The sequence below is a fragment of the Xenopus laevis genome, chromosome 8S, assembly GCF_017654675.1.
Source record: "Xenopus laevis strain J_2021 chromosome 8S, Xenopus_laevis_v10.1, whole genome shotgun sequence".
Taxonomy (NCBI): Eukaryota; Metazoa; Chordata; class Amphibia; order Anura; family Pipidae; genus Xenopus; species Xenopus laevis.
Genome location: NC_054386.1, coordinates 83,725,157 through 83,750,605, shown reverse-complemented (window position 1 = coordinate 83,750,605; position 25,449 = coordinate 83,725,157). Strand labels below are relative to the sequence as shown.

The 25,449-nt window shown below is 40.9% G+C and overlaps 1 protein-coding gene across 1 annotated transcript; it reads right to left on the bottom strand.

Annotated features, from left to right (window-relative positions):
- Positions 1 to 1,050: 1,050 nt before the first annotated feature.
- On the bottom strand, positions 1,051 to 25,216 carry LOC414539 (putative Kunitz-type serine protease inhibitor). The gene is made up of 10 exons (XM_018233292.2): positions 24,612 to 25,216; positions 13,939 to 14,001; positions 10,788 to 10,946; positions 8,621 to 8,674; positions 7,095 to 7,265; positions 6,841 to 6,888; positions 5,089 to 5,142; positions 4,097 to 4,267; positions 3,843 to 3,890; positions 1,051 to 2,439 (listed from the first exon to the last, which is right to left on the bottom strand). Exons 1-10 carry the CDS (start codon positions 24,964 to 24,966, stop codon positions 2,270 to 2,272), a joined length of 1,293 nt encoding a protein of 430 aa, XP_018088781.1. The 5' UTR covers positions 24,967 to 25,216; the 3' UTR covers positions 1,051 to 2,269.
- Between the last annotated feature and the right edge of the window lie 233 nt (positions 25,217 to 25,449).

Below are 25,449 nucleotides of genomic sequence, written 5' to 3'. Positions count from 1 at the left end.
GCTGAAGAGATTACAATTTGCCAAAGAACATATTGACTGGAGAAATTGCACAACATTTTGTGGACTGATGCTGCCACCTTGCAGAGTGATTTGTCTAAATTGAAAAACTGGGCAGCAAACTGGAAAATGAGGTTCAATGTTGATAAATGCAAGGTTATGTGCTCTGGCAAAAATAATATAAATGCAAGTTATACACTAAATGGCAGTGTATTGGGAGTTTCCTTAAATGAGAAGGATCTAGGGGTTTTTGTAGATAACAAGTTGTCTAATTCTGGGCAGTGTCATTCTGTGGCTACTAAAGCAAATAAAGTTCTGTCTTGTTTAAAAAAGGGCATTAACTCAAGGGATGAAAACATAATTCTGCCTCTTTTTAGGTCCCTGGTGAGGCCTCATCTGGAGTATGCAGTTCAGTTTTGGACTCCAGTCCTTAAGAGGGATATAAATGAGCTGGAGAGAGTGCAGAGACTAAGTGCAACTAAATTGGTTAGAGGGACAGAAGACTTAAATTATGAGGGTAGACTGTCAAGGTTGGGGTTGTTTTCTCTGGAAAAAAAGCGCTTGCGAGGGGACATGATTACACTTTACAAGTACATTAGAGGAAATTATAGACAAATGGCAGGGGACCTTTTTACCCATAAAGTGGATCACCGTACCAGAGGCCACCCCTTTAGACTAGAAGAAAAGAACTTTCATTTGAAGCAACGTAGGGGGTTCTTCACAGTCAGGACAGTGAGGTTGTGGAATGCACTGCTGGGTGATGTTGTGATGCTGATTCAGTTAATGCCTTTAAGAATGGCTTGGATGATTTATTGGACAGACAATATCCAACGCTATTGTGATACTAAGCTCTATAGTTAGTATAGGTATGGGTATATAGAATTTATGTGAAAGTAGGGAGGGGTGTGTGTATGGATGCTGGGTTTTCATTTGGAGGGGTTGAACTTGATGGACTATATATATAGGATGCATCTCTCTCAGTACAAAACTGTAGCCCAATTGTGCTGCAACCTGTTTATACTTAACTTAAACAGCAGAAAGCATAGAATTATATCCAGACTAACCTTTTATTAGGAGATACAAGATGTGCATTAAAAATAACAATAGTGCGTCTTAAAAACAAACAACCCGATTATGTCAGTAACCAAATACAAATTTATGATTGAAAAATCTCACCAAAATCAAGACTGTCAAAGAAAAAGAAAAGCACTTGGGATAAAGTTTTAAAGACCCCATTCTTGAGTCCTTCAAGTGACATTCTGGACGTGGCAATGTTTCCTTGCCAAAGTTAACTACCCACAAGGAGAAATACACAATATCTGCATTAATTTAAAAATTGTGACAGATCTACATAATAAAATGAGAACAAAGCAAAACAAGAACTAAGCCTTAGCATCCACAGCGCTGATGGGCAGAAAATATAAAAAACAAGTTGCTCTTGGAACAAAGGCGGTTGTCACCAGTTTTTCTTAGTTTATGGAACTTGGATATTTGAAAAATGTATTTTGTTAGACTGGTAGAACTTAAGAGACTGCTAAGAAAGTATCCAAAAAGCTATAAAATATGAATTTCCAACGTGCTGCAGTTTGAAGGGCAGTCACATGCCAGGGACTTCAGTGCAAAAAAATTTTTTTGGGGAAACCACTATATAAGCAACATTGAGTATTAGAGGCTCTGTACATTAGTGAATTCAGAACAGAAAATATTTAGCTAGAAATCTGTGTGCAGACCAATAACAAACTGTGGCCATTTGATCTAAAATGTTTTTTCCAGCAACAACAAAGTCAATGGGGCTCATTTATCAACACTGGGAAAATTTGCCCATGGGCAGTTACCTATAGCAACCAATCAGTGATTGCCTTTTTAAAGCCTGCTGCAAGTAGAACAATGAATGCAGCAATTTGATTGGTTGCTATGGGTTACTGCCCATAGGCAAATTTGCCCAGTGTTGCTAAATGACCCCCAATGAGTTATTCAAGTTTCAGATCCATTAATAAATGATAATCTAGAACTATTACATAGTAGTACAGAATGCTATAGTTAAACTCTTTAACATAACTTTGTATTGGAGTGGATGTTCGATGTTTTTTTTTTAAATAAAACGTACTTGCTTTTATATAGCCAGGAGAGGAAAACAATAATATAATGCCAGGTAAGTAAAATCTAGAAATCATGCAGTGGGTTCTGCCTACATGTCCCTCTCTGCAAAATGATACACTGTTTTACCGTTACAACTATGGAGTGTATTTAGCTTGGATATTTAATTCTTTGTTTAGATGGTGTAGGCATTGTTCATCAAGCATTCCTTGTCATCAATGGGGCTCCAAATGGCTCCGAGTGCTGCATCCCGTTGATTCTTCTTTGCCATCTTGACAAAGAACACAATCATGGCAAAAAGCAAGATCCCAGCCAGCATAGCAAGTAATATAGGCAGCACCACAGCTAAAAAAAAAAAGAGCAGACATATTGTGGTTAGCAAATAAAAAATTACACATCCTGTAACACTTTAGATGTACCAGAGAGTTGTCATCATGAGCACAGATCCAAATTTGTTTAGTTACTAATAATATTAGTGTTTTAATAATATTAGGCTTGTGTAAAGCAGACAATCCATCCAAATCTAAAGCTAAGTAAATATCTAATTCCCACCCCTTGTTTTGCCTTCCAAACAGCTCTTGGAAGGACACCAGTCTAAGTTCCATATGCTGTAATGTATTGTAGACCAGGCCACCTATATTCTGTTGTCAGTTCTTTTTCCCTAAAGCAGTGGGCCCTGCAGCCACAAAATGCCTCCGTTAATAGTGCTGCTCCAGCAGAATTCTGCACCGATGACCATTTTTCATAAAAGCAAACAGATTTTTTAGTTAAATATTTTAGTCTGGCAAGGGGCTAGTCAAGTTTGATTCTAAGATCCCACCACGACTCCTTTGAGTAGGAGAAACAATAGCTTATCTGAAAGCAGTTCCATTATGAAGTGTTGGCTTTTTCTGAAAGCACAGGATCAGGCACAATGACCTGAGATGGCTGCCTACACACCAATATTACAACTACAACAAAATTCTTTTATTGCTTCAAGAACAACATTTTAAATGGTTGACTGAATGAGTTGCACTGTATACAGTGTAATTGAGTAATAAAAAATGATACCGTAAAATGAATACAGAATCCCTTTAAGTGCAAGATGAAGTAGTAGCCTTACAATTTGTGGAAAAAGAAGAAACATAACTGTATAATGTGTTTAAACTGAAGATTATTTTGTAATGCAAAAGGTCACCACTGAATGCCAGAAAGGAAACAGGCAACAGGGCAAACAGGCATTGGCGTAACTAGGAATGCACCGAATCCAGGATTCGGTCAGGATTCATCCATTTTCAGCAGGATTCAGATTCGACCGAATCCTTCTGCCTGGCCGAACCAAATCCCAATTTGCATATGCAAATTAGGGGCAGGGAGGGAAATTGTGCGACTTTTTGTCACAAAACAAGGAAGTAAAAAATGTTTTCCCCTTCCCACCCCTAACCTGCATATGCAAATTAGGATTTGGGGGTTCGGTATTCGGCCAAAACTTCGCAGAGGATTTTGGGGTTCGGCCAAATCCAAAATAGTGGATTCTGTGCATCCCTAGGCGTAATTACATATAACTGGGCGACACAGCAATTTTTTTTCAGGCCCCCAAAATTGTATACGAATAAGGACCTTACACGGCCCCTATACCTCCTGGCCCCCCTGCAGCCGCAGATTCTGCTTCCTCTGTAGTTACTCTCCTCCAAACAGGCAATATAAGCAGAAAGTGGCTGGAGAAACAGACTACACATTGCCCAATAATAATAGTGGGCTACACTTACTAGTCATGGATTTGTGAAGCACAGTTTGATCTGAAGTGTGATCATCATCTGAAAAACAGCAAAATCAGAAAGCATTTTAAAACAATCAATTTCCCAGCTATAATGGTCAAATTCAGTCAGATCTTGGCTTGGACAAGGCTGCAGTACAAGTGCTTAAAGCCCAAATATCAAGGAAAAGAAAGGAGAAGCTCTGCATCTGGGGAATAAGGAACAAACAAATTGGCACAGTGAACAACAAGTAACTGATTTATTACCTGATCGTCCAACACAATTTTTCACACAGTCGTCCTCAGAAAGGTAATTGTTTTTGTTTCCACGACATCCTCCATAAATGAATGTAGCGCACTGGCCAGATGTTGTATCATAATACCAGCGACTGAATGATGCACGGCATGGACCAGTTAGACTTGGTGCTGCGCAGTACTCTAGCATCAAGAATCAAAGATATTTCATGAGGCTTAGCCGACCATGGCGGCATAATTGGGTTATAACAAAGTATTTAGGCATCTATGATAGTCAAAGCTTTGCGTTGGCAATGGATGGTCCGCAGTCCTGCATTTTATTTTGTATACACTAGTAGCTCCTGTGTTCTGAATTCAACTTCAACATTGGAAATTGCAGCAGGACCACATTTGGAAGACCACTAAATTCCCCTAGCTACCCCTTAGCGTATCTGCCGTATGTTGGTTGTGCTGTGCCGACACTTTGTTGTGTAGGCGTCACAATAATGTACAACATTTTTAAAAGTACACCAATGTGCTTCTGCATGTGATGGGAAACCCAGAATGAGTGCATGAGCCAATGAAATGTTTAATTTTAATTGCTATGGTTTAAAGGGGATCATGATGACCCACAATATAAAAGTTTAGATCCATATGCTTAGTATGTTTGGGCTAAACAAGAAATACACAGTCAAAAGTATGACAAAAGCCTATATAGTCAGTATCCTAAACATTGGCCCATATACTGCAGTCTTTTGTTATGTGCTGCTACGGTTATCGATTAGATTAGATAAGGAGGCAAAGCATTGCATATCTTGACAGCGCTATATAAATAAATGATGATGAAGGTGATTGGTTAAGGTTTAAAACTTACTGGGCAATAGCTCATATCTCAGATTCATTAGTGTTTGTGTGACACTACCCATCACAAACAAACAATGAGACTCGAAGATATGAAATGCCAGTTTATAATAAAACAAAAGACCCTGTCCCCTGTCAAAAATCACCCTAACAAGTATACAAACCGCTGTAGCTGCCGGTCTTTGGTGCTTGAACTTTTGCAGGTTCTGGTTTGGAAACTAAGACGAAGGTGGAAAAGAAAGAAAAATAAGTGCAGATAATGAAACAACAGAGACAATACATTGACTTAGTACAGCGGTGCATTAACTAGACATTTAAGCATAGAGTCAGCCTCAACATATCAATCTCTTGCATTAGTTTACATGAAGTTACACAGTTTCCAGAATTCACAACTGTCAAATGGAAAGATGTTGTTGAACGCATGAAACAGCAATTTACGTACTATTTTTTTGGCCGGACGGGTTAACCGAGTGGGGGGGTCTATTCCCATAAGGTACCATTTTGGGTCAAACGTTCTATCTCAAACCCCAGTAACTTAGTGATTCTCTCCTGTATTGCCATCCAGAATGGTTTTATTTTGTTACAAGACCAAAAGGTGTGTAGTATTGTCCTATCTTCCAGGTTACACCTTAAATACATAGGAGAAATCTCAGCATTTAGCTTGTGCAAGAGGGTTCTCGTATAATAAGCCCTGTGTGTGAAATACAGTTGCAGTAGTCTGTACTTATATATAGGAGAGATTATCAGGGGAGTAAGTAACACTTGGCTCCATTGGTCATTGGTTATAGGTTCAATGTTGGCCTCCCACCTGTCCCTTGCTTTCAGCTGGGTTCTTTGCACTATGGGTATTATCAGGGCCCTATAAAAACATGGCGGTTTTGTGACCAGTTTGCTCCTGCATAAGCACTTCCACTACTGGGGATACTGCCAGTTGACTACTCCTGTAGTTGAGGGTCTGCTGCACAGCCCTTCATATTTTGTGTTAAGTAAGCCATTGAGAGGAAGGGATGGAGTAGGTTTCCATTAGATGGGAGAGGGAGGCTATACCCTGATTGGTCCACTGCCCCAGCATATAAATCCCTGCAACCAGCCAGGTGTTAGGTGGGATTAGTTTGTTAAGTGGGGCTAGGTTTTTATTCAGCCACAGTGGGTGTAAGTTGTTCCAGCTTCTTTGCTTAGTTATATGATAAGCTTTAGTAAGAGCATATTTCTGGGATATTAGTATCAGGTTATTGGCAGGTTTGGTACACCTTGGGTTCATGGTCTCATAAGGCATGTATTGGGGGGAGCTCCATCTGCAATACCTCCTGCCAGAGCTGGAACAGTGCCTCCTCCTTAGTGGAGTGTCTCAAAGTCCAGAGCTGTGACAGCTGCGTTGCCAGATAAAACAAAATACTTTTATTGCTTCAAGAATAACATTTTAAATGGTAGACTGAATTTACTTAAACGGTATACAGTGTAATTTAGTGATAAAAAAACGATACCATAAAATGAATACAGAATTTCTTTAAGTGCAAGATGAAGTAGTAGCCTTACAAGTTGTGGAAAAAGAAGAAACATAATTGTACAATGTGTTTAAACTGAAGATTATTTTGTAATGCAAAAGGTCACCACTGAATGCCAGAAAGGATACAGGCAACAGGGCAAACAGGCACTGGCGTAACTAGATATATCTAGGCCACATGGCAATTTTTTTTCAGGCCCCAAAATGTCTAGAGATTGACCCGATTTACCAATACTTATTGAAATTGTATACGAATAAGGACCTCACAGGGCACCTATACTACTGCCCCCCCCCTGCAGCCGCAGGGTCTGCTTCCTCTGTAGTTACTCTCCTGCAAACAGGCAATATAAGCAGAAAGTGGCTGGAAAAACAGACTACACATTGCCCAATAACAATAGTGGGCTACTCTTACCAGTCGTGTATCGGTGAAGCACAGTTTGCTCTGAAGTGTGATCATCATCTGAAAAAAAGCAAAATCAGAAAGCATTTTAAAATGATCAATTTCCCAGCTATAATGGTCAAATTCAGTCAGATCTTGGCTTGGACAAGGCTGCAGTACAAGTGCTTAAAGCCCAAATATCAAGGAAAAGAAAGGAGAAGCTCTGCATCTGGGGAATAAGGAACAAACAAATTGGCACAGTGAACAACAAGTAACTGATTTATTACCTGATCGTCCAACACAATTTTTCACACAGTCGTCCTCACTAAGGTAATTGTTTTTGTTTCCACGACATCCTCCATAAGTGAATGTAGCGCACTGGCCAGATGTTGTATCATAATACCAGCGGCTGAATGATGCACGGCATGGACCAGTTAGACTTGGTGCTGCGCAGTACTCTAGCATCAAGAATCAAAGATATTTCATGAGGCTTAGCCCACCATGGTGGCATAATTGGGTTATAACAAAGTATTTGGGCATCTAGTCAAAGCTTTGCGTTGGCAATGGATGGTCCACAGTCCTGCATTTTATTTTGTATACACCAGTAACTCTTGTGTTCTGAATTCAACTTCAACATTGGAAATTGCAGCAGGACCACTTTTGTATGTTTGGGCTAAACAAGAAATAATCAAAAAACTTACATGTTCAAGTCTAAGTGACCGCCTTTCCATTGTGCTTGCTCCTATGCAGGCTTTTCACTTCTACTGGTCTCCATTCGCAGGGTTTGGTGGGTGAAAAAATGATCCCGCAGATAGGAGTTAAAATCAAAAAGGACTTTATTCTGTGTGTGTAAAATAATGGACAGGCATCAGTTACAGATGTACTTCCTGCTCTATGACATGTGTAGTCACCTGACGCATTTCATGCCTCTTTCTGACACTTCATCAGAGGTGAGGTCACAGGATATCCTAGGTGTATTGTATTGGCATCAGTTACAGATGTACTTCCTGCTCTATGACATGTGTAGTCACCTGACGCATTTCATGCCTCTTTCTGACACTTCATCAGAGGTGAGGTCACAGGATATCCTAGGTGTATTGGATATTTACCTTAAAGGGATACCATCATGGGGAAAAACATTTTTTCCCAAAATGAATCAGTTAATAGTGCTGCCCCAGCAGAATTCTACACTGAAATCCATTTCTCAAAAGAGCAAACAGATTTTTTTATATTCAATTTTGAAATCTGACATGGGGCTAGACATTTTGTCAATATCCCAGCTGCCCCCAGTCATGTAAATTTTTTTTACCCATGACAGTATCCCTTTAAAAACACAGCACCTCACCTCTGATGAAGTGCCACAAAGAGGCATGAAATGCGTCAGGTGCCACACATGTCATAGAGCAGGAATTACATCTGTAACTGATGCCTGTCCATTATTTTAAAAACACAGAATAACGTCCTTTTTGATTTTAACTCCTATCAGCGAGATAATTTTCTCAACCACCAAACCCTGTGACTAAACAAGAAATACACAGTCAAAAGTCTGACAAAAGCCTATTTAGTCAGTATCCTAAACACCGGGCCATATACTGCAGTCTTTTGTTATGTGCTGCTACGGTTAGATAAGGTGATTAGTTAAGGTTCAAAACTTGCTGAGCAATAGCTCAGATATCTGACTTAGATTCATTAGTGTTTGTGTGACACTACCCATCACAAACAAACAAGGAGACTCGAAGATATGAAATGCCAGTTTATGATAAAAAAAAAGACCCTGTCCCCTGTCAAAAATCACCCTAACAAGTATACAAACCGCTGTAGCTGACAGTCTTTGGTGCTTGAACTTTTGCAGGTTCTGGCTTGGAAACTAAGACGAAGGTGGAAAAGAAAGAAAAATAAGTGCAGATAATGAAGACATTAAAACATATGCTTTCATACAGTGTTCTCTTAAAAATGACACTATTTAAAGGATAGTATTGGTGAGAGAGGCCCTCACAACACCCTTACCTTCCCTAATTATAAGGCGCTCTGTGCTCAGTGATGGAGGGATTGGCACCCCCTGAAGTATAGGAGAACATACTTCACTAGTACACAGAGTGAGTTCAGCAGGGACATCCCTTATGTGTTTATTTAGAGATAAGACTACAACGTTTTGGAGCTACGCTTGACGGGGTGTAGCCATGAAACGTTACAGATTTTCCGCTAAACACATATGGTATCTCCCTGCTGCACTCTCTCTGTGTGCCGGTGAATTTTGTTCTACTATTTAAAAGGGAACTCCGGCTTCCAAACCAAAATTTGATAAAGAGGCCCACATAACACAGAAACCCCTAATATATCCATCACAGTTACCTGTTTCTTCAAAAAGTATGAATAAATGCCATTTATATGCTGAAATCCAGCTGTTTAACAGTTCTTCTCTTTCTGCATCATTTGAAATCCTGGCAGGGAAGGAGGGACTAAACACTGATGTTACAAATTCTAACAACTTCTCCACAGCTTACAGACAGCATGCAGGGACTACATAACCCACAATGCAGTGCACTGTGATGTTCGGTTCCTTATTGAAATCACATGTGCAGGGAATTGTGGGGTTTGGAGGATGCAGGTTGAGGACAGATGGCTGCTGATACAAAGTAACAGTAGTCAGCCAGCTCAGCAAAGTAGTCAGAGAGATCAGCAGGAGAGCAGGGGGCGAGGCTTAGGGAACTGTCAGAAACCATTAAAAATCATGAAAAGTCTGCATATTTTTTAAAATGATGTATATTGCACAGTTGCTTGAAATATTGCTTACTTTTCAAAAAGCTTAAGTTATGCTTTTGTGGATATCCCTTTAATGATAGTTCTACCCAGTTCTATCCAGCTCTTCTCCTGCTAGAAGAAAACTTTTTTCCCTGCCCACGCTCCTCTAGGGAGAACAATGCATTACATCTGAGTTTCTATTCAAACCCAACATATTTATTTCTTTTTAGAAACAGTTCTTTACACTCTTATTATTTTCCTCTTAGACTCCTTATTGTAGGCAATAATTATAATCAGTTACCTGATACCAGCACCGGCCCTGGTACTTCTAATCGAGTGTCTCTCTTTGGAGAACCAGGGGTATCAGGTAAGGGGGTTATAATCATTGCCTACCCCCCCCCCCCCCCAAGTGATTTAACCTTTTCTCCTCATTAATATTCATAATTAAGGCCGTAATAATGACACAGCAACCTATAGCAAAATAAACTATTTAACTATCCCTCCTTTGCCTTGTTTCTCTTCTAATCCAAGAGATTTCTCAATCTTCTGTCCATTCCTGCTATTCCCTACCACATTAAAACCGCCTTCCCTTCAAACACCCCCCCCCACACATTTAAAGGAGAAGGAAAGCTACGGAGGCATTTTATTGCCAATAGTGCAAGCTAGAATGCTATATTTATTCTGTAGAATGTTTTACCATACCCGAGTAAAAAGCTCTAGAAGCTCTCTCTGTTTGTTAAGGATAGGAGCTGCAGTATTAACATGGTGTGACATCACTTCCTGCCTGAGTCTCTCCCTGCTCTGGGCTCAGATTACAGTAGAGAAGGGAGGGGGGGGAGGGAAGAGGAGCAAACTGAGCATGCTCTTGCCCAGGGCAATGAGGTTTAAGCTGAAGGCAGGAAGTCTGATACGGAAGCCCATGAGTACACAATAGAAGGAAAGAAATGAAGTGTTTCTTTTGACAGGAGACTCAGAGCAGCACTACTTTGGGGGTTTACTGGTATATTAAGATGGACCTTTATGATAAGGCTTACTTAGTTTTAACCTTTCCTTCTCCTTTAAAGGAAACTGATTGATGCATCTGAACCTTCAGTAGCATGTGCACACACACACACACACACACACACACACACACACACACACACACACACACACACACTACAAATCCAGTTTATTGGCAAAAAAAAAAGAATAAAAAGGCAGACGGCTTCATGCACGACAACAAGATGTTAACTCACCGATACACCTGTCTCTGCACTCCTTCTCAGACTTATGGTTGTTTTCCGTGCCACCACATCCACCATATGTGAAGGATACACAAGTCTGGGATTCAGCATTAAAGTACCAACGAGGAAAGGAAGCTCGGCAGATACCGGTTACCCCATTCCCAGTACAGGCTAGAAGTAAAGGCAGGACATACCACTTTAGGTCCTCGTGATTACATATATATCAAACCATGAATTAGCCAAAAGATTTAGTTTTTTTAGATCAGTACAAGAATAATTATACAAATAATTACTAATAATAATATGCCATTATGTCCAACTTCTTTCATGTGGTTGCCCAAGTATTCAGTGTAGTACTTTTTGGTTTAATAATATACTTAAAGAAGAATAGTTATACATATAATGAAGTAAAGCACTAGTGCAGCGGAGGAGCAAAAACAAAAATGGCCCCAGTGCAATATTTAGCCTGCAGGCCACGCCTGTTCTAAATATTCAAAAGAAACATATACTGGCCCTTTATGGACACATTAAAGGGGAACTATTGCAAAAATGAAAATGTAATATAAGCTTCAGCATACTGAAATAAACTTTCTAAATACAATCAATTAAAAATTCTGTACGGTTTCTGAAATAATCAAGTTTATCATCTTCACTATTCCTCTCTCAGCATCTGTTTCTCTTCATTCTGTCTTCATACAGCAGTTGGGTGTCAGATGAATGATCCAACTTATCTTATAGGGGGCTCCTTAAAGGGAAAACATGTTTTTTTTCAAAACACATCAGTTAATAGTGCTACTCCAGCAGAATTCTGCACTGAAATCCATTTCTCAAAAGAGCAAACAGATTTTTTTATATTCAATTTTAAAATCTGACATGGGGCTAGACATTTTGTCAATTTCCAAGCTGCCCCAAGTCATGTGACTTGTGCTTGCACTTTAGGAGAGAAATGCTTTCTGGCAGGCTGCTGTTTTTCTTTCTCAATGTAACTGAATGTGTCTCAGTGAGACATGGGTTTTTACTATTGAGTGTTGTTCTTAGATCTACCAGGCAGCTGTTATCTTGTGTTAGGGAGCTGCTATCTGGTTACCTTCCCATTGTTCTTTTGTTTGGCTGCTGGGGGGGGGGAAAGGGAGGGGGTGATATCACTCCAACTTGCAGTACAGCAGTAAAGAGTGATTGAAGTTTATCAGAGCACAAGTCACATGACCAGGGGCAGCTGGGAAATTGATAATATGTCTAGCCCCATGTCAGATTTCAAAATTGAATATAAAAAAATCCGTTTGCTCTTTTGAGAAATGGATTTCAGTGCAGAATTCTGCTGGAGCAGCACTATTAATTGATTCATTTTGAAAAAAAATTTTTCTCATGACAGTATCCCTTTAAGCCTAGAAGTTGTATTAGAGCTCACTCTATCAAAATAAAAATAAAATCCGGTCTCTCTACATACATAATTTGTGCAAAAGGCAGTGATTGTGTTTGTACTGGAATTCATTATATGAGTGAGCTCTAATACATCTGCTAGGAAAGGGAGCCCCTATAAGATATTTATATATATTTCAACATTGGGAAGCAGTTGCCAGCAATGAAAGACTGGGACCCCAGCCAGTCATAAGGGGATGGTGGGGTCCACTATACAGCAGACCCTACAGTCTGGGCCCTCCATTACTACAGGGTCTGCGGGGCTTGACCCATCACATTTCTGGGAAGAAATAAAACAGCAGCCATGTTGACATATGAAGTGGTCTAGAGTGCAGTTTCCTTTACGGACTGTATGAAAACATTCAGCCATTATGTATTAGAAATACAAAACAGTTTGTATTGTACATTTTGCTAGCCTCTGGGAGAATAAGCCCTATTCAGTAAAATAATGTTCCATTCATATTTCCTTAGATAAGCGTTTTCAAACACTGCCCCATACTAACAACAAGGTAGGCTATATAAAAGCATTGTCACACTAGTCATTCTGCAATAGTTCCAAGGTTAAGTAGAACTTCAAATAAATGTGCATTTCTGTTCTCACCAGGCATTTACAAATACCATCAAATTAGCATTCACACACCAACTCTAACTGGCCTTCATAAAAGCACCCCTTAAAGGAGAACTAAAGCCTACCTTAAGAAGTAGGCAAGACATGTAGTACATTATGTTTTGGGCTTTAGTACCAGCCCAAGGCAACCACAGCCATTTAGCAGTAAAGATCTGTCTCTAGAGATGCCCCAGTAGCTCCCCATCTTCTTTTCTGCTGATTCACTGCACATGCTCTGTGCTGCTGTCACTTACTGAGCTTAGGGACCCACTCACAATATACAGTATACGTAGAATAGAAATGTCACAATATAAGGCTGATTAGTAATTAATACATATAAATACTACATGGCAGCACAGAAAATAGCGCAACTAGCACCAGAATCTTATAACCAGCCCTGTAGCATCAGCTTATATTAAAGGCAAACCTCATTTTCTGCTTGATAATTTGCAATGACCCCTTAAGCTTAGCTTCTCAACAGCTGTTTAGAGCCCAGAGCATGTGAGTGTCACAGACACTTTGCAAGATGGTGACTCCCTGTGACATGTTAGAAGTCCTGGATCATTGCTGCTATTGAAAAGCTGAAACTTTAGGCTGGTGCAATAAGTTCAGTATGTAAAATATGGCATTTTTAGCCATATTCATTCTTAGGGTTTAGTTCTCCTTTAAAGTGTTTTGCACCCTTATCTCACATGGTTAACATGTTTTCTAGATGACACAACTGCCTCCTTACATGAACACCAACAAATTCTCTCATAAGATCCAGTGAAATATAAAAACAGGTAGCAAAGGATCTATTTCTGGAAATTCTTGGTTTTAAATAGACATTAACTGGGAAAAGGGATAAGCCAGGTGGGAAACAAGTGATGGAGATATACATTTTTACAGCCCTTTTGCTTCCAGACTACATTTATAGAAATGTCCTGAGCTGTAAATAAGCAGGCGAAGAGACTCACATTGGTTACCACTGTAGGAGTGGCAGAATACAGAGGTAAAAATGTTGAGTGGAGAAGGTAAATGAGTTTACAGGACACATGAATGCAACTATAGAAGATGGTGAAATGCAAATTTTACAGTTTCATAGGATTAAAAATCACCTATTAGACAAAGGCTCAGTTTTACATAACGGTTACATACCCTGGTCCACATTTGCTTCAACCACAGATTTACTTGGTGGCAAGATATCATTGGACAGTTCAGCTGTAGGAAACAAACACAGAACATGAAAATAGCTTCTACATCGTACTCTACCCACCCATGAAATAGCGGCAAGCTGCACATTTCTTTATATGGTCACTTGTATATATTGATTTTCTTGAATACATTTTTATGCACATATTCCTGACGAGCGCGGTATTTTTTTCTACTAAAGGTATGATCGGTTATCTATAAACCCGTTATCTACAAAGCTTTGAATTACAGAAAGGCCATCTCCCATAAACTCAATTTTAACCAAATAATCCTAATTTTTAAAATTTCCTTTTTCTCTGTAATAATAAAACAGTAGCTTTTACTTGATCTAAACTAAGCTATAATGAATCCTTATTGGAAGCATAATCAGCCTATTGGGTTTATTTAACGTTTGCATGATTTTCTAGTAGACTTAATTATGAAGATCCGGAAAGATCCCTTATCCAGAAAACCCCAGGCCCTGAGCATTCTGGATAACAGGTCCCATATCTGTATTATACTATTGATATTAGTGTATAGCTAATGTGATCCAAAAGCACATCAAAAATTTGTTTTATTATTAGTCTCAAATACTGGCTATGTATTTTTTCAGATAGTCCCTAATCTATGATTTGGAGTGCAATTTGTTTTTCAATTTTGCAAATAGTAATCACACTTTAAAATAAATGCATTGTAACTAGGGATGCACCAAATACAGGATTAGTCTAAGATTTGGGCTTTTCAACAGGATTCAGATGAATCCAAGTGCCTGGCCAAAATGAATCCAAAAAATCCTAACTTTTCGTCACCTAAACAAGGAAGTCAAAAATGTTATTAACCACATGCGGTTCTCTTTTCCCCTGATTTCCTTCATTTACATATGCATATTAGGGTTCTGATTCAGTCGGTATTTGGCCGAAACTTTCACAAAGCGTTTGGCTAAATCATAAAATAGTTTCCTCCTGAGGCAACTTCGGGCGACATCAGAAAACTAGCTGCGAGTGCCATACTGCTGGCGATTTTTCATTATAGCAAGCGGGAAGGTAGGGGAAGGCAGTTCAGGGAGATTGTCGCCCCGCGGCCAATAATCTCCCCGAATCTGCCAGTGTTCCCTTACCCAAAGGGGGTTTGGAAATTGTCCCTAAAGACAATCCCATAGTGGATGATCTGCTTTTTCCAGGCTGTGTTTTGTGCAGCTACACCGAGCAAACTTTGACCTGAAAAAAAAACAAAATGTGAAAACAATTTTGACCGAAATTTGCTCAGTGTAGTTGCAGGCCGACCCAGTTCCTGTCTGTGGAGCTAAACAAAGCTACAGGTAGGAGTGGATCCTCTTTTTTTCAGCTTGCATACAAAAACGCAGCAAAAAAGACTTTTCCAATTCCTTTCTATTTGTGACCGTTTTTCTATTATTGAAGTGTAAAGTTTCATTTTTCACCTTCTAAAGCAGCTCTGGTTTGTCTCTGCTGAGCAGCATCCTGGAGTGTAATTAAAGGCAGCCGTTAGTATTGATACAATAGTTGCTAATATTCCACAGATACTGCTGAGAAATGTATTAACTAAATGTATTGACTAAATGCAGCAAATTGTAACTTCAGAATCTGCATCTGGCTTACTGATCTGCCAGACAGAAACACTAGAGACAGAAAAATGTTAAACTTTAATTTTGGGAAACCGGTAAAAAAAAAAAAAAAAAAAAAGATGGAAAGCAATTGAGAAAAGTCTTTGTTTACGGCAAACAATCTGAAAACAACTGAAAAAGTGTTTGGAAGGTGAACAACCCCTTTAAGGATCAAGTTAAAGCAACAGTAAGACCAAAAGATGAAAGTGTTTTAAAGTAATGAAAATATCATGTAGTGTTGCCCTGCACTGGTAAAACTGATGTGTTTGCTTCAGAAACACTACTATAGTTCATATAAACAAACTGCTGTGTAGCAAAGGCAGAAATTTAAAAAAGGCTACATGGCACAGGTTAAATAGTGGATAAACGATAACATTATGTTCTACAGAGCTTATCTGCTGTGTAACCTGAGCCTTTTCTCATTTGAATGGCTGCCCCCGTTGCTACACATCAGCTTATTTATATAAACAATACTAGTGTTTCTGAAGCAAACACAGCAGTTTTACCAATGCAGGGCAACACTGCATTATATTTTTGTTACTTAAAAACACTTTAATTTTTTGACGTTACTTTTCCTTTAATGAGAGTCAAATCTGAGGAGAAAAAATAACCCTCGGAATGGTAATTTGCTACGGGAGACTCTTCAAATTACCCTGTGTGCCCGTGAAATACCTTAAATTCAATAAGCATAGATCACAATCTCTGACCTATATCTCCATCACAGCGCATTACCATTTCCCAGACGTGACTAACTGAACAATTTGTGTGGTGTTGGTACTTACTGTAAAGTCACATTCAGGCAGAAGGCTCGTGGCATTTCATAAGACAGGTTAGACTGGTTTTATGCAGACCAGTGACTAGATTGCATAGGGACAATTAACCAGGCTGCCACAAACATGAATAGTGTACCTTTATAGAAGAGCAACTACATAAAAAAAAAGTGAATGTAAGGGTTAACAGATATCCACAAAAGCAGGGTCGGACTGGGCTGACGGAAAACCAGAAAAAAAACTCGGTGGGTCTGGATCCCCCAGTCTGACCCTACACAAAAGTGTGGATTATAATTTCCAAAATGTAGTTTTAAGATAATTGCACATGGGGTGTTTGGCCACTGATGCCCTCCAGAACAGAACATCAGCATCATAAAGCCCTTGTCCAGGTTACGGATATGAACACTAACGAATATAAGGGTAATGACAAAGTATGTCATAGCTACTAAACACCAGAACATATTTTGCCATAGGCGATACGGAGGACTGCATTTGCGAATTGTGTTATGAAATGTGAGTGTTTTAACAAAGGAGATTCTCAGTATTTTATGGCAAGGTATTTTTTAGTCAAGATGTTTTGATCCCAATGAAGTTAACAAAGATCAAACCACCCCATGTGCATTAGACAATAGTTCACCACGATGAGGGAAAAAATATGTAGTTATAGGTTAGGAATGTACATTTTCTGCTAAATGGGATAGTACCTATAGTTCCACCACATGAATACTTCATAAACTCTAGAACAACAACTATTGTTTAAACCAATGCATTATGAAAAATCTTTTACAGGGTAAAAAGTGGAGAAAGGTTAAGCAAAGCAAGCAAAATCACATTTGTTGGTCTGGGCAGCAAGTTTTAAATTGGAACATGTATTAAAGGTTACGTTTTAGCTACACTGTTACAACTGTTATCTGAACTAGTTGGCTTGTTACAATAGGGTAGTGTATTCTAAATACATTGTGTCCTAGTTTGTTCAGTTTGATTTGACACATTAAAATAAAAACCAGAGTTCTGGCAGTGCCACGAAGTGCTAGTTCAGGATCTTTTCACTACAGTAAAAAAAAAAAAATTAAGTTAAGGTGGCCATACACAGAGAGATCCACTCGTTTGGCGATGTCGATATGCCCACGGGCTGATCCGATCGTGGGCTATAGGGCCCAACAATCGGATCCTAATAGTAATGGACGGTCGGATAGCTGGACCGCATCAACGAATAGATGCGGCCGCAATCCGACTGGATTTTTCGTCCCATCCGATCGAGATCTGGCCGACTTTCGGCCAGATCTCGATCGGGGAAGCCCGTCGGGGGCCCCCATACACGGGCCAATAAGCTGCCAACACTGTCTGTCGGCAGCTTTTATCAGCCCGTGTATGGCCACCTTTACTGTCTAAAAGTTTAGATTACTTTCTCTATCAATATTGTGTCTATGGAGACCTGTAAGAAGAGTCAACACCCCAATGCAGTTCTCACATCACCCAATGGGATTTCCTTGTGAGGCAACTTCGGAAAACGAATTGCTCCGAGTGCCAGCCCGTCGGCGATATACATTTTAGCAGGAAAGCAGTTAGCGGGAGATTAGTTGCCCCGAAGAAGAGGAGATTTGTCGCCGGACGACTAATCTCCTTGAATCTGCCTGTGTGCCCTGACCCTTAGAAGTGGAATACACAATATCCATTTAAATTGGGAAATAAGATTGTGCCCTGGGAAAACAGATTCATTCCTATACATGCCAACTGCTTTTGTGAAAATGCAAATCCATTAAACCAAATCTAAATGCTCATGAAAATCAATACTTCAAAGGGAAGCAAAGAGCAAATAACGGCAAAGAAAACCTGCCATGTCATTTTTACATAATTTTCTACTCTTTCTGCATCCGCCGAGATCACAAAGTTGATTCTAAAAGGAAATCATGATCACAAGAGTTACCATCATAATTAATATGACCGAGGCACTATTTATTCTATTCCTGTCACATGTGAAAGTAGGATTGCAAACAGTATTTTGATTGAAAAAGGACATGGTTAGATCAAATGCAATGCTGCTCATGTTTCTGAACTATAAATCGTTAAGATTTATTTAAAGAACATGTCAACCCAAAAATAAAAATTGCCTAATAAAAGAAAACACAATTAAAGCAACGTTCCATTATGGCTTTATTAAAAATTATTAGTGCTTTAAAAGTTTTTTGTAAATGCAATTGCTATTGAAAGCAGCATTTGCTTAAAGGGGAAGGAAACCTCGTCGGCGCTAACCCCCCTCCCGTGTATTGCCCCCTCCCTCCTCCCCCTGGCCTACCCCTCCCGCTGGGCAAATGCCCCTAACTTGTTACTTACCCTTCTGCGCAGATCCAGTCCAGGGAGTTCACAGGCGACATCTTCTTCCACGCGATCTTCTTCCTCCTTTGACCGGCGCATGCGCAGTAGGATCATTTCGCCGGTACGATCTACTGCGCATGCGCGTGAATTTTGGCGCATGCACAGTAGATCCGTACCGGCGAAACGATCCTACTGCGCATGCGCCAAAACGCCGATCAAAGGAGGAAGAAGATCGCGTGGAAGAAGATGTCGCCTGTGAACTCCCTGGACTGGACCTGCGCAGAAGGGTAAGTAACAAGTTAGGGGCATTTGCCCAGCGGGAGGGGTAGGCCAGGGGGGAGGAGGGAGGGGGGGCAATACACGGGAGGGGGGTTAGCGCCGACGAGGTTTCCTTCCCCTTTAAGGGTGGTAGCAGCCCAGGCAGGCGACTAATCTCCCGGAATGCCTCCCCGTCGTCAAAAAGACGACTCGCCGGCGGGATGGCATACAAATCGCTTCTCCTCACAAGGAAACTTCGGGTGACTTCCGAAAACCGAATCGATCAGAGTGCCATCCCGCCTGCAAGAAGGCATGGCGACTAATCTCCCCGGAACACTACGTGTGCCACCACCCTTAGATCATATTAGGCAGCGGTTATCTTGTGTTAGGGAGCTGCTATCGGGTTACCTTCCCATTGTTCTGTTGTTAGGCTGCTGGGGGGGGGGAAGGGAGGGGGCGTTATCACTCCAACTTGCAGTACAGCAGTAAAAAGAGTGACTGAAGTTTATCAGAGCACAAGTCACATGACTGGGGGCAGCTGGGAAACTGGCAATATGTCTAGCCCCACGTCAAATTTCAAAATTAAATATAAAAAAAACTGTTTTCTGTTTTGAGAATCAGATTTCAGTGCAGAATTCTCCTGGAGCAGCACTATAAACTGATGCGGTTTGAAAAAAAACATTTTTCCCATGACAGTATACTTTTAAAGTTGGTAGTCTTACAATAAGATTAAATTCAAGAGGAAAGCAACCAAGTTTTAACAGTTAAATCCTCAATAGTTTGATAATAGATCCCATAATGGATAATATATCCCATACCTGTACTGTTTTAGGGTAACTTTGGGCGACTATTGAAAACGCATTGCCGCGTGTACATTAGCGCAGGCGACTTTTCTTTGTAGCCTATGGGGAAAAACGCTGAGGCAGTTCGGGGAGATAGTCGCTCAAAAGATGAGGCGATTAGTCGTCAGGCGACAAAATCTCCCCGAATCTCCTCGTGTGGACTAGCCCTTAATGTCGATTACATTAACAAATAACTACTTCAAATTAGAAGTTCTAAGTTCCTTAGAATTACTCTTTTTATTTATGCAAAACAGAATACATTTTAATTGAAGTTCTCATTAACAAACTTTTAATATGATGTTAGCTGTTGGTATTTTGCAAGATTCACCATTGGTCAATATTTGTATTTTTATGTGCCTTGCTATACTGCCACTTTTCCAAAACTGTAAAATCCTCTCTTCTTGCAAAGGTTAGAAGGTACAACTTTTGATATGAAACAAAAGCAATGTAAAAGGTTTACCTTTATAAGAGAACTAAGATTTTGATCACAGCAAGATTTCAGAACCTTTTGTTTCACTTTTCAAATTTCCTTGCCAGGGTCAGTCACATTTGGTAACTAAAATTCAGATATACTATTGTAAGGCTACATATGTGTGGTGTTTTCTTTATCTTTCTGTTCAGGTCATCTATTATACATCTTCCATTCCATCTGGCTCTTTAACAGGGTATGTAGGACTCTAACAAAAACCACAAAAAGAAGACCAATCGAACAGTTGATGGTGGTATATGAAGATAGTATAATTAGGTGGGAGTACTGAAATACAAATAAAAATCCTCTTGCTCCAACTCGGTGTGCCATTGCCAAAGATAATGAAAAAAAATCTTATTGCAAAGGATGGGTGGAGTGCTACAAGGCTTGCAAGACAATGGGGCTTATTTACAGTGATCAAATTAGCCCCAGTGCAGTAACTCATAGCAGAGATTTGATCTATTGTTGATTGCTAAATGTTATTACACTAGGACATATTTAACCCTTTAGGCTAGGGCCACACGGCGCGATTTTGCCGCGATTCTGCGCTGGGCGAGTTGCGAGTCGCTGCGGTTTTTAAGCCGAAATAGCTTTGTTAACTTTGGCGCTGGCGTCAATGCAAATCGCGGCAAAATCGCTGCGCTAATTCACACGCGGCGATTCGTTTTCTATTGTCGCCCGAAGTTGCCTCGCTGGGCGTTTCCGGGCGACAGTAGAAAAAGAATCGCCGCGTGTGAATTAGCGCAGCGATTTCGCCGCGATTTGCATTGACGCCAGCGCCAAAGTTAACAAAGCTATTTCGGCTTAAAAACCGCAGCGACTCGCAACTCGCCCAGCGCAGAATCGCGGCGAAATCGCGCCGTGTGGCACTAGCCTTAGATTATACATTCTCGCAAGCAGAATTTGTGTGAGCCCTTGCTTGTTAAATTATTTTAAGACTCCTGTTTGCTATAAAAGTAAAGCTCTGTGTCACAGTGTCTATTAAAACACATGAAAAAGGCATGTCACCTTCCCATACATATGGAGGCAAACAATTCCTTGCTTGTACTAGAAAAGCCTCAGCAGCAGAATTTCTTTGCCGTGTTACGCCGCGGAAATGATGCCCATAGACTTCAATGGGAGAAAAAAAGGCGGGCGACAAAAAAAAAAAAAAATTGTCGCCCATATACTTTAATGCATTTTGGCGATTTTTTGGCGAAGCAAAATGGGTTCAATTCGCCCATCCTAAGTCCCAACATCACAACAGGATAGGGCACTTCAAATAATTCTCAATAGCATAGTCTGTACCCTTCTAGTCAGTTTCTGCAGGCTACATTAGCACATTAGGCCAATATTTTTGCCTTGTGGATGATGTCTGGTCTCACTCCCACTCTCCCCCCCCGGAGCAATGTGGTCACTGATCAACATGAGCAAATGTAGCAGTTGGGAATCTTGCATAAGCCCATTAGCTTGCACTGTAACACTGGGAGGGCCAAAAGGACTCTATAGCGAACACAGTGTGATATCTGATGAATCTAAGACTAGCAAATGTCACTTCAGGAAGTAATGGGACAAAAAAATGGCAGCCAAGAAGACAAAGGCTGGAGCTGATGCGATGACTGTAAAAAAGGGTGAAGTATTTCAGGTGAAATAAAATTTATCAGTTCAGGTTACTATTCACACATTGCAAATTTTACTGGGTGCTGGGAAAGACACAACACGTGCCACCAGTGGCGTAACTACCAGGGGAGCAGGGGGTGCAATTGCACCAGGGGCCCGCTTTCCCTCGGGGCCTGCCGGAAATCACGAGCGCAGTGCCCAAGGTAAGAAAATCGAGCGTCTAGAGGGGGGCCCCGTGTGCACATCCTGCGCCCGGGCCGGGCTTAGTTATGTGTTTATATGCCACAGGATTTAGGGCTATGGCAAACTTAGAGATTTGTCAGCAGCTTCTCTCCAGTAGAAAACAGAAGCAGCAGACAAAAATGGTATACAAGGAAAATGCCCTGGCTGAGGAACACAGAGTGACGACATAAAGTACAGACCTTTGTGCCAAAACACTCCATTTTTACACAGTGCTTAGCTTGTCATCATTCTGTGTGCATCAACCAAAGTGCTTCGAAAGGGATGTTTTAATGGCCATTATTCTTGGCCCTGTCCATACACGTGAAGATCTGGTGGTTTGGTGGATCTTTATCGGATGTGCCCATCATGTGTTGAGTGATATTGTGCTGATCTGATCGTTTGGTCCTCAGGGAAAAAAAGATCATATCACAGTAGGTGCCTATACAGGCCAAACGAGTGGATCTCTCCCCAATGTGCCCGCATTGAGGTGGGCGATATCGGGCTAATCTGATCATGGGGCCCTAGGGCCCAACGATCGGATCATAATGTAGCCAATACGGGCGGTCGGATCGCAAGACCGCATCAACGAGCTGTGCCTGCGATCCGACTGGATTTTTAACCATGCCCGATCGACATCGGCCAGTATCGATTGGGAAAACCCGTTGGAGGGCCCTACACACGGGCCAATAAATTGCCGACTCGGTCTGTCTGCAGCTTTTTATCTTAAGGTCTGGGGCATGCAGTTGATACAGCAGAGTGGAAAAATGTGATCATCATTTCCTCTGCCCTCTGACCCCTCTGGATTTTGGAGCAAAGATGCATACTTTCACATTACTGGAACAAATAGGGTTGCCATCTGGTGGTATTTTTTTCCCAGAAATCTGCCCCAATGCTTTGCCTCTGCAGTTTGTGTTTTTGCACTGCATGACCCTGACCTTATTACTAGTAATATTAGTTTTTAAGGAAGAATTTATATTGATACTGACACTTTCCTATCTGAGAAGTATAAGGGACACCACAAAATGGTAATTATTTCGCAAGAAAACAATGCACGAGGTTTAAGGAGCAAAATGAGTGCTACTTTTCCGGTTGCACAAGTCATGTGAGTCACACTCAGTCTCACAAGAAAAAGTCAATGGTCTGGAATCCCCAGGAATTTTTAGAAAATATAAATCAGAGCCTTTTCTAACCTCCACACATAACAGTTTGTGTAGAAAATAAAAATGTGCCATGCCAAGTCTTCTCCTCGGATTTGTACACCAAAGGGGTCACTGCTTTCCTGACATGTGTAGTTCAGTTACCCTGACTGTCTGGCCTGTACAGTTCTCCACTGCCTAATGGGGAGGGGACATCCAGTTTGTGGTGCTGGGGTATTATAATAAAGTGCTGGGGTATTATAATAAAGTGAAGAGAATAATGGCATGCACTGGTGCTGGGGTATCATAATAAAGTGAAGAGAATAATGACATGCCCTCGTGCTGGGGTATTATAATAAAGTGAAGAGAATAATGACATGCCCTGGTGCTGGGGTTTTATAATAAAGTGAACAGAAGAGAATAATGGCCTGTCCTTGTGCTGGGGTATTATAATAAAGTGCTGGAGTATTATAATAAAGTAAAGAGAATAATGGCATGTCCTGGTGCTGGGGTATTATAATAAAGTAAAGAGAATAATGACATGCCCTGGTGCTGGGGTTTTATAATAAAGTGAACAGAAGAGAATAATGGCCTGTCCTTGTGCTGGGGTATTATAATAAAGTGCTGGAGTATTATAATAAAGTAAAGAGAATAATGGCATGTCCTGGTGCTGGGGTATTATAATAAAGTAAAGAGAATAATGACATGCCCTGGTGCTGGGGTTTTATAATAAAGTGAACAGAAGAGAATAATGGCCTGTCCTTGTGCTGGGGTATTATAATAAAGTGCTGGAGTATTATAATAAAGTGAAGAGAATAATGACATGCCCTGGTGCTGGGTATTATAACAAAGTAAAGAGAATAATGACATGCCCTGGTGCTGGGTATTATAATAAAGTAAAGAGAATAATGGCATGTCCTGGTGCCAGGGTATTATAATAAAGTGCTGGGGTATTATAATAAAGTGAAGAGAATAATGACATGCCCTGGTGCTGGGGTTTTATAATAAAGTGAACAGAAGAGAATAATGGCCTGTCCTTGTGCTGGGGTATTATAATAAAGTGCTGGAGTATTATAATAAAGTAAAGAGAATAATGGCATGTCCTGGTGCTGGGGTATTATAATAAAGTAAAGAGAATAATGACATGCCCTGGGGCTGGGGTTTTATAATAAAGTGAACAGAAGAGAATAATGGCCTGTCCTTGTGCTGGGGTATTATAATAAAGTGCTGGAGTATTATAATAAAGTAAAGAGAATAATGGCATGTCCTGGTGCTGGGGTATTATAACAAAGTAAAGAGAATAATGACATGCCCTGGTGCTGGGTATTATAATAAAGTGCTGGGGTATTAAATTAATAAAGTGAAGATAATGGAATGCCCTGGGTCACCTGCTGCAGGTTCTATTACCTTTCAGTGTGGGTGTTGGTCCGATGTCCTTTTTGCGATAACTTCGGGCTCCATCTTTGGGCTCCAGCTGACACACACTGAGGCCACTGTACAAACAGCTGAAGAGTTTGCAGATTCCGTCGGACATTTCAGCAAGTTCGCAGCGCTCGGTGGAGCAGCAAAGGGCCCAACACTCCTGATCGGAGTTGACGTCCCCCGAGGAGTTGAGCAAATTGTTTATCCGCGGAGCCTCTGCCCTGGCATCAGTCACCCCCAGCCCATCCAAAACCTCGTATCCGTCACATGGCGGCTGCTGTGGGTGCGCTAAAGGGAACATGAGCAACAAGAGCCCGGCCAAGCACACAGCCATGGCCATAGCGATCCTCGTAGGCGTGCCAAACGAGTCAGCTGTTTGTTTATCTTCGATACAACTTCTGATGCGCCTCAGTTACTGAAATTCGGTCGCAGAAGAAGTCGCGATCCTCCTCCTCCCTAAACACACTCGGTTGATTTGATCAATAGGTCCAAATGGTGCGCGACACCCGCTAGCCCGACTTCCTCCGACTATTCTTCTCACTCTCTCCAGTTCCTATTTCTCTCACAATCCGTCCCCCCCCCGTATATCTACGCCCCGCCCACCGCACAGGTGAAGCACAAGGAGCAGCACTGGCAACTTCCTGTTTACCTGCTGCTTTCCCCGCCTCCTGAAGCTGCTCATGTGCTCATGGGAAACTGGTGTCGGTCAGTGGGAGGGCGGGCTGAGTGCGGATTAGTTTTTAGAGTCCCAGCAGTAGCTTTGTTACAAGTGTGTCATCAACTCTGCTACACATTAACTTAAAGGGATGCTGTCATGAGAAAA

What these genes read in the sequence shown, in the direction of transcription:
- LOC414539 (XM_018233292.2), bottom strand. Translation starts at nt 24,966, where the DNA reads ATGGCCATGGCTGTGTGCTTGGCCGGGCTCTTGTTGCTCATGTTCCCT. An exon ending in AAAGACTGTCAGCTACAGCG is followed by an intron (nt 7,266 to 8,620) that starts GTTTGTATACTT and finishes TCTTGATGCTAG; the next exon opens with AGTACTGCGCAGCACCAAGT. An exon ending in AAATTGTGTTGGACGATCAG is followed by an intron (nt 3,891 to 4,096) that starts GTAATAAATCAG and finishes GCTGTTTTTCAG; the next exon opens with ATGATGATCACACTTCAGAT.